The sequence below is a fragment of the Etheostoma cragini genome, chromosome 20 (assembly GCF_013103735.1).
Source record: "Etheostoma cragini isolate CJK2018 chromosome 20, CSU_Ecrag_1.0, whole genome shotgun sequence".
Classification (NCBI taxonomy): domain Eukaryota; kingdom Metazoa; phylum Chordata; class Actinopteri; order Perciformes; family Percidae; genus Etheostoma; species Etheostoma cragini.
Window position 1 is genome coordinate 17,950,982 of NC_048426.1, and position 10,127 is coordinate 17,961,108.

The following is a 10,127-nucleotide window of genomic DNA, read 5'->3' on the forward strand; positions in this document are numbered from 1 at the left end:
CCCCCTGTTGTCACGATGTATAGCTTGGCCTTAAACTAAAAAACATATTGGACTAAGTATAATTATGTTGAAATGATTCCAAAAAATGCATGAAAACAGGAAATTGTATTTGCAATGAAAATTGATTAAAACCAACTGGAAGTGCAAGGTAAACCGGTTATAAACAAGGAGGCGTATTCATATAATGTGACCACTCCTCTCTGTCAGGCTGAGCTTCCGTGTTTACACACCCACAAAAAAACGAGACACTAGTGGCCGTCAGACGAATGTTTACCGAGCAGGCATAGAGTGGTGGTGAGGAAAGTGACAGTCACACTGGAGACTTGGTGTATGGTGAAACACAGGTGATTTCAGCTTCCACGGTTGCATTTTATAGCGGAATGTTCACTCGAAGGGGGCATGGAGACGTCAAGAAATCTACACAGAAAGTTCTGGACCCAAAGAAGGATGTACTGACCCGGCTGAAACACCTCCGGTCACTGTTAGGTGAGTTAAATGTCACCGGGCTTTTGATCCTGTATCGCCGAGGCTTAGCTTGCCGAGCTAGCTAGCTGGCACCGGCCGACAGCTAACGTCAGACAAATCGTTAGGTTAGCTGGCTGGCTGTCACTGCGCTGACAAATGTAAGCTAGCTGACAGTTACTAAAAATTCCCTGTAAAAACCGCCTTTGCACTTTGAAGTATTTGCCACCCACCACACGTCTTTATTGATTTTTTTACGTATTAATATCAGACTAAGTCTCACTGTGAAAAGGCATGGATGCTAGCTAGCTAAAATGAGCTAGCTCCCCTAGCCGCTAACTAGCCAGCCAATGCTATTTGATGCTGCCATGTCAGGGCATCAGTCGTAAGAGAAGAATTTGCCTAACGTAACCACAACCTTTGTTTTCTTTTAGCCCTTTGTCAGCCTGGCTGTTCTAAAAACCTAGCCAGTAATTGCAACTCTCTGTCTAGACACAGAAATCATAAGCCACAGTTTTAATACTTTATAGGTTGAAGTGGGAAAATAGCTTTCCTCTGCTTGTATTGTGAGCTGGTATCAAGTCACTTTATTCTCCTCGAGATATATGATTGGAAAATTATAAAAATGTAAACGTGAAGTAAATAAACTGTTGAAGTCTTTTTGTTTCTTTCAGTAGACAAGGAAGTGCAGTATTTATGATCGTCATAAAAGTGTTGTGTGGCTCTTGTAGCAGCCCTGTCTTCACTATGATAATCAAAAATACACGAAATTGCTCTGTATTGCAGAAAACTGTGCTGCACATCAGAGATATGTAGTACATATAATGGAATCTAATTCCAATCCACTCTTATGGTTTTATTCATTGATCAACAATCACGATGGCTAAAGAGTCCAAAACCACTTTGCAAAACATGCAGCTTAAATTGAAGGCAAATCACATGCAAGTTAAATAGTTTATTACCATTCTGTTTTGCTAAGTCTGCTTGTCTCAGTAACACGTTGTAACAACACGGCAATAAATTTTTTTTAAAGTTTAACTTCAGGTGTATGGTAGGTATACGTTTTCATTAAATATCGCCTAAGTACTCTTTCTGTTACAACCTAGACAACCTTCATAGTACTGGGGACTGCAAATAAAACGGGGTCAGTGAATACTTTAGAAGAGTGTGGAAAGGGAAGAAAGCCGTCAGGAGGGAATTGTGAGCTATGGAGGAAAACTGCATTGGATTCATTATAAGTGTAACATACTGCCTGATGTTCTTTCTCTACAGAATTTAAGTCAGTGTGGTCACTTATGCTCAGGTATTGATCTGTACCCGTAGAGTTTGTCTCTGGTAAGGATGAAGTTCTCTAAGTATTGCAGTTTAATATGTAATCTAATCAACTCGTCATTATTCAATAAAGTAGTATAAGTGAAGTTGATATTCTGATAATTATTAAAGCTTTATCTCTCTAATGATATGATTTGATATTTTCCAAAATAACATGGTTTACAGTATTTCAAAAATGTAATATAACTTGGTTCCTGACTTGTTTTAAGATCTCTTGCTGTGACTGATTTTGATCTAATTTAACTTTAAATTCATCAAGACAACATTATGAGAACTGTGAACCACAATAATATTGCCAAGATTATGGGAAATTAGGCACTTTCAGGCACAACTTTCCAGTGATCATGTCTGCTGTAGCAGTAGAATTCAGTGGAAAGTGTCTGTTGCCTGCTTGCATCAGACAAACATGCATCAGACACAGTGGTATGTTTGCTGTTTTATTGTTTTCTTGCACAATGTCACAACTGTGAAAGCTATTATCGGCTAAATAGTTTCCAGAAGCTTGTGCAAAAAAGTGTTGGAAGTGAACATGGTTAGATCTTTTTGCTATCCTAGCACACCTTCAATGTCAAGACTAGTGCAAGCAAAGTGGAGGTCAATACCGAGCTCTGCGTGCCCTCTGTGTTTTTCTTTCCCTCATGTGCAGTTAAAGATAAGGCTGGTCTGTTTGTCCAGCAGCTGATAGAAGGGCCAACATGCTGATGTCCCCCAGCCTCCCTGATTTCACCGTGCTTTCAGCTAAGGAAGGACTTCCTCCTGGTGCTGCTGCTTCCTGTGTGGACAGGAAGCAGTGATGAGAGATGTGCTTTTGTTGAGGACAGGGACTTGAGGGAATATAGCTGGCCTCATTTAATTGCTGACAGCAGTATTTTTTGTAAATTATAATATTCATTAAATTTCTAAGAGAAGCATTTCACCTCAGATGGAAAGTAAGACTGTCAGGCTTAATTCCCTCATATGGTGATTGTAAAATGTAAAAAACAAGTTTTCTTTATATGCCATCCACAATTTCTAGGGGCTCTTAAGTTCAAAGTTCAAGTGTCACACCAATATTTGTACAACATGTGAGTTATTAGCAGCTTGTTGACCTGGTCCTACACCCCCTTTAAATTCATTGTCTGTTAAGCTATAAAAGCTAAAATAGTCAGTTATGTTGTAAGTTTTGTCTCATTGTCTCTGTGCTTTTGTAGTACCAGGACCAGACATCTGTTATAACCAGCTTGTTGAAGCTAGTCACAGTATCAGTGGTATTGGAGTTGAAAGGACAATCTGTGGTCTGGGGTATTTTCAGAGTGGCCCTGTATTGGTTTTCTGCTCACTGAGTAGATCTGTGGGATAGAGTGTGAAAGCTGCTGCATGTTAATTTGCTGGTCATGCCTGGCTGAATTTGGCTGAGGTTGTTAATTACAGGAGGCCAGCAAACCACCTGATCATGCACTGCTTCTCTCAACTGAGGCACAAACGATTGTTTTTTTGTATAAAGTAATTTTCAAGCTCGGTCTCAACTCATTCTGCAATTATTGTTGTATGCAACTGTTCCTATTCATCAAAAAATAAGTCAGAAGTAGATGGTGAAAATGCTAGCAATAATGTAGAAAATATCTCACTAATTTGATTGTACACAGGAGTGTTTGTCTGGAGGAATATGCATTGATTCCAGAAGGAGATGTTTGTGCCAGGACAGCTGTAGACCAGTCAGTGCTGCTGGAGCTTGTACTCATTCTGCATGCTTTGCTATCATGAGGACTTGAACATGGGCCCTGTGGTTGAAGCACAAGTAACTACATTACCCAATAAACTGAATTGTACAAGCTATATCCTAAGGAGTTTTTTGACCCCTTTCCTTCTCTTTAACGGCCGTAATCAATCTAAGCTTCAAACCTGTTGGTGAACTGTGTGCGAACAACAGTTAATGAATGCTAGTGTTGTTAGTGATTACAGTCAGATGTGTTTGTGAGTGCCTGCCTGTGAGTTTGTAGACAAAGGTAATGTTTTTAAAGGAAGCCCTGCACTCATTTTGAGAAGACATTAAATAAAGTGTCTGTCATTACACCTTATTTTTCTCCATGTGCATGCGCTAAGTGTTGCTGAGGTCTGGGTTAACTGACAGCGCTAAGATGAAATCACAAGTTGAAGCACCAAAGGAAACAATCATCACAGGTTGCACAACACTGGAAGGGCTCTCCACAAGGTCCTCGGTGGGGCTGAAGTAAAGGCCGCGATCACACCACTTCTGATTCTTCTCATTTTGTAAAACACTCAGGTTAAACTTGTGAATAATGTCAGCCTCTTATCATCTGTTATCCCACACTATATAGGCTTAATGTTGACACTTGAGTTCCCCCCCAAGTGGTATAGCTACCAGAGTAAGCAATAACAAATGTTGTAACTTACTTGTATTAACTGTTAAGGGTATTGAGGCTTTTTTCTCTTATATCCTTACAGGCACACACTAACTTTAAAACTAGTTTAAAGTTTCACTATGAAAATACATACAGTGCCTATACGTTGTAGTGGATTAATGACGTTTTTTGTACTGATTAGCACAAGTGCAATAGACTAGTTTATATAAAAGTGAAAACAAATTGTACAATAATGATTTCAATTACATCATAGGCCAAAATATAAGAAAATCATCCTTAAATGACAAACGCACATCCTTTGATGCAGTACAAGGCTTCCTTGCATATAATAAGTAGAGGGGGAAAAACATAATTTGTTAGTGACACTGTTAAAAGCTATTAAGACACAATTGTCCGCTGTTGCTGCTATGCGACACTAGACGGCCATTAACAGGTCTCTGGCTGGTGGTGTTGCCTATTACGATAAGAGCTTCTGTTATTACGGTCTGGGCATTTAGCAGAGCTGCTTGAGAAGAAGATTGGAAAGAAGGAATGAGCCACAGAATCAGCTGATAAACATTTAAATTATGGAGGAATGTAATGTTGCATAATTTTAACTTAGATTGTAGATTAGCTAGATAGAACTTCAATAAATTCAGATGACTGTAGTAAATGTTGCAGTGTGATTTACTTTCCCTGACCTGTGTGACCACTGAGGAAAACTGTTACTATCTGACTGTCAATATCAGTCAAGTGCTTCATGAGTTAGGGAATCTGGTTTTGCCTGCGTCTCAAAATTAAAGGCAGGCCGCCTATTTTACGTTTCTGTTTTGACAGCCTAAAATTAGTTGGGAAAAAACCCTGAACACTGTACATTAGAGACAGTGCTGCTAAATACAGAGCCTATGTTCTGTCCTCGGTCATACCCAGCCTTACAGGAGATGTTTGATGGTAAAATATGATGACCTCATCATTTAAACAGAGATAAACCACAATGTTTATTTTGTTAGCATCCAAAACAGCACATGAGGCATTTACAGTGTGCAAATAGCAAATGCTTGAAACATGTTGTTGTTAATGTTAAAATAGCTCAGTTTTAGCTTTTTATAGAGCTCATTGAAAAAAGCCTCTATGCAAAAAGAAATGGCGATACAGTTAGAGGAACAGAGGCTAGCTTAAGGAACCAGGCACCTCTAAAGCAGGTGTGTGCTGAGACTAGTATTGTGAAGCATCTGTATTTAACCGAGTGCTAAGATATAGTCACTACGGGTAATTAATAACAGTTATTTTGGTCAGAGTAGGATTTAACCGTGTTTGGCAGTTGGTATGATGTAAATCTACATTTTGGCCATGTTTTCCACTTTTGATTTTTAAATCTGATTTAGTAACCTGTTAATGAACTGGTTAGGCAATGTGTTAAATGAAAGGTACACATTAACTCTTATTTGTACACTTGAATTACTCTCCTTTGTTATTCTTGCATTTAAGGTAGCATATGTGAGTCTTCCTTGACACTCGTGCCAGTGTCAAGATTAGCAGTTGGTGGTAGAAATAAGTCCTGTGCTGCAATCACTGGGCCATTAGAATTGCAAACTATGCTATGATATAACGGAGCAGTTAACTATTGCACATTGTATTTATTTATTACTGGTGCTGGCTCACCACACCTCATAGTGTCTGGTGACATCTTAATGTGTTGATGATGCATTCTGTTCACATCAAATATTTGCTATTTGTCAAGTCATGGGTCTTGTTAGTTGTTTGCAGGGATGTCATTATGGGTTTCTGTAATGGTCAGGCGCTTGCATGAAATAGGCTACTTTTAATTTTCCTATTCTGTGCAGAAAGGTTTCTGTTTTGTATTACTGTTATGTGTTGCAGAGCTTCCTTAAAACAACCTTTCAGATATGATGAAAGAAAACCAGTTTGTCCGGTTCAACTGTTTACCTGTCCTGCTTTTATAATAGCCAGGCCTAACCCCAAGACCTGCAGTTTACTGCAACACTACTTGTTAAGGTTTGATCTCAAAATGGATTTGTATTTTATGTTACCCTTCTGAATTTCCACCCTCCAGCTGTAATCTGCTGTGGATTTCCAGGTTTAAAGCCAAAAGAACATAAACACTTAGCTTTGGCTGACAGTATACAGGCTTACAGATTGCTACACATTTTAGGTTTAGTAAAAATACTGGGAGATGTAAAAGATGTCTACACTTTTTTTTTCATGTAGCTCCTTTGTCTTTATGTATTCCCTTCTATGAATCTCTGAGTGATTACATTTGGCATACAGAAAAAGTGAGGGATAAGCTAAAGTTGAATGGCCATCACAACCAGTAAAGTGCCATCATATTTAGTTTTAATAATTAAGTGGATGAAAGTATGGACTTCCATGTTTTAACTGTTTTCTCCAGAGTGGAGTGGAGAGTGAATAATGTTAAGTTATTTAGTTTTTGCTGAAAAAACGGAATGAGTACATTAACAAGGGTTGATGTTTTGTCTTCTGTCTCTAGTACCATGCTTCAGGCCGCCCTTTCATTTAAAGTTGTACCTGTTTGCATTTTAGACTTATAAATGAACAGGAAAAAAAGCAATAATAAAGAATAACTTTTCATTTTAGAATAAACATAATTTGTAGGTTGAAAACAAATAGTTTAGTGTCCGTCTTTAATTTGTTTTTTTCATGCCCTTTGTTTAAGGAAAAGCAATGTCCAGAAAGACTCGTACAGTATGAGCACACGGAAATAACATGAGACCCCTGTGTTGATAAAGATTTTAGTTTCAAAGTACCTTAAGAAGAGGTGAAAGTTGCAAGTTTAGCACCTCTTCAGTCCTAAGATGTGGAGATAAGCCACTCTCTAATGTGTGAGCTCAGACTGGGATAAGGTCAGGCTTTGCCAGTTCTACCATGACTCTTTCACACTGTGGTCTATGTAGACCCATAGTCCCCAATCTGTTACACAGCTAGACAGTCTGCAAGTTGGGAGGCATTCATGGAGTGTTTGCCACAGTAGCATCATAATGAAATTATATGCACCATAAGTGTTGTCATTGCAGGAAAGGCCCTTTTCAAAATAATGAGTCATGGCATTTCTTGGATTTGTTTTAATGGCTGTGAATTTTTTGTGCTAAACCCGGAATCATAAACAATATAATGACGCTTTACTGCAGCATTTACCTTCAACTTCCTATTACAGACTGGCATACCTTATGAATTGTAACCCATGCTGTGTCTTTGTCAACTCGGATCTATGACAACACAAAAGGGGCGAGCCCTCTACAGGCATACATGGCTGTTAGAGTCACAATTGTGCTATCCTGGTAACTGAAAGCTTTATAAGCTAAACCAATCCATGTAATATGAGTCTCTTGTCAATACTGATACAGAAAATGAAGTGAATTTGCACCATTCTACCCCCTGATAAGAAATGTCAGTTTAGCCCGGTAAGTGCTGAATTATGATTGACATCTCCAGGCTGGCACAGCTTGGAGCACATTTAACAGTGTTAGAAGCAGCAGTGTGTTATCAAGGCTTGAAATAAGGGCTGGGCACTATATCGATATTATTTCGATATATGAGGCTAGATATCGTCCTAAATTTTGAATATTGCAATATGACCAGGGAATGGGATGCAGAATTAACCAATGTCACTATCAACTGCACTTTAAAACGTCATGGTTAATTATCTTAAAAGCTCCGCTACACAGAGTCTTAACTGACAACAAATGCTTGCTTGAGCGTACGCTTCACACACATGAAATCAGGTGCTGGTGGTCACCGTGAGTACTGACTGTCGGACTGTCAGAGTGATGTACAACGGCGTCCCACGGTGGAATAACTTACTGCTGCAAATTTTGGTTACATTAACTTAGTAAACAGCAGTAAAACACAGCGCAAGGCCAGCTCCTGACCTCAGGACAGCTGCAGCTACAACTGGGAATTCAACCCAAGTTGGTAGCTTGCTAGTGACATTTTGTTTGTTAGTTTCCGTTGGAGTCAAAACTCTGCAACAGCTGTGGCCCGCTTAGCTCAGTTGGTAGAGCAGGCGCACACATGCATAGAGGTTTACTCCTTGAGGCAGCAGCCGCGGGTTGGACTCCGACCTTTGGCCCTTTGCTGCATGTCATTCCCCCTCTCTCTCCCCTTTCATGTCTTCATCTGTCCTGTGGAAATAAAGGCCTGAAATGCCAAAAAAATTCCTCTTTAAAAAAACAAAAAACCAAAAGAAACTGCTCCATCATGTCACCACATAATGTTACTTACTTACTTCTCTTCATCTCATATGGGACATGAGACTGCAAAGAGATCTCTCCATTGCAGTTTGTCCTTGGCAACCTGCTGAGAATCTCCCTGTGACAGGTGCATTTGGCTAGCGGCTCCTCCCAACCTTTAGACACACCAGCTAGCAGGACAGGCCCTTAAATGTCAACCCATAGTATCACCACAATATTGATATTGATGTATTTGGTCAAAAATATCATGTTTGTCACACAGCTCTACTTCAAATGAGGCTCATAAAGCCTGCTGCTTGTTGTAACTCTGTAAAGTGGATTTATACGAAAGACTTTCCCTTCTCAGTTCCATTTATGATTGAACTCCTTTTACTATAGGCAAATATCGACCGCCTCACGCAGCCAATGGTGAAGTGCTGTCAGCAGATGATCTGTTTCTTTTTTTTATTTTCTTGTCTTTGATACACATGAAATACAATATAGCATTTAAACGTCCATAACATACCTTTTTGTATTTCAACAAAGAGAAAAAAAGGTGAGATTGAAATCTAAATACTGTAATTGATAAAAAGTAAAATTTTCGAACCCGTTAAAATACTGCTTCTGTCATACAGTTCCTCCAGGATTTTGTGGCAGTTTTTCAGATTGTTGCGGCCCAAAATGCCTGATTTTTGCGGGAGCTTTTGTAAAAAAAACTTCGGTAAAAGTTACATTGTCTTGTGTTAATCTAAAGGAAAACACCTGACAAATTTTTGAAATAATCAATCTTATGCAGTCTCTTTAAGTTGGTCCTTCTTTCTTTGTAGACAACCATTTAGGGAGGGAGGCGCCATCAATGGTGCATCCATCAACATCCACATTAGCTACCACCCCTGTATCTCTTCTACTATGTGTTGACACCTACCAGCCATCCCTTTGCTGGAGCTCTTAAAGAGTCCTCTGTGTCTGATCTGAGCGTGTACTACCAAAGAAACATACCAGTCCTTTCTCTCTCCTCATCTCCTTTCTGGCAAGAATATAGTGCACCTGCTGTGTAAGCTAGCCCAGAGCTAATGCAAATGAGTCCGATCAAAGACCTGATTAGACTGCTTTTTGAGTACGACATGGCATATTAATGATTCTGCTTTAGGTGGTATAAGTGGCATGCATTGTAATATGCCCAAAGGGTTAAATATGATTTAAGACATCCTTTGAACACTAAATGTGAGAACTTATTGCATGTGTTGTGTGCTTATTAAGTTTGAACAGGGAGCTGTGGGCAGAGTAGCCAGTTTGGTTTTGGTTGTGTAAATATACCATAGGCTTTAGCTGACTATATGACCTTCACCTTCTTGGCTAACAAGCCCTAAGTGTGCACTACTGTGTGCACTCTCTTAATACTTCTTGGGCAAACCCAGTTTAACATCAGTTTATTAGAAAAGCAAGCAACCAAAATAGACTCTAATTATTCAGTTAAAGCTTAAAATGATGCTGCTTTTTGTCCACCAGATGATATTAGACAACTTTCCCTGGTTACCAAATGAACAGTTATTATGCACCAAAGGACTGGGCGATGTAAAGGTACTGTATATTTTAGTATGAACTTTAGTGCAAAAAGAAAACATAACTTGCAAAGATCAGAATGTAAATCGTTGTCCATGTTTATATTGCTGTAATACAGTTTGGTTGCTAGTTATTTTTTCAACGTTGCAATAGAAATTATATTTAAAAAAAAAATTATATATATATATATATATATATATATATATATATATATATATAT

General features: G+C 38.9%; 1 protein-coding gene across 1 annotated transcript in view; it reads left to right on the forward strand.

Annotated features, from left to right (window-relative positions):
• Window positions 1-208: 208 nt before the first annotated feature.
• LOC117936283 (ral GTPase-activating protein subunit alpha-2-like) overlaps window positions 209-10,127 on the forward strand; it is a 31,473-nt gene continuing 21,554 nt past the window's right edge. The window contains exon 1 of the mRNA XM_034859158.1: window positions 209-486. Within this exon, the coding sequence (XP_034715049.1) occupies window positions 381-486 (106 nt within the window). The 5' untranslated portion in view covers window positions 209-380. The remainder of the gene's footprint in view (window positions 487-10,127) is intronic.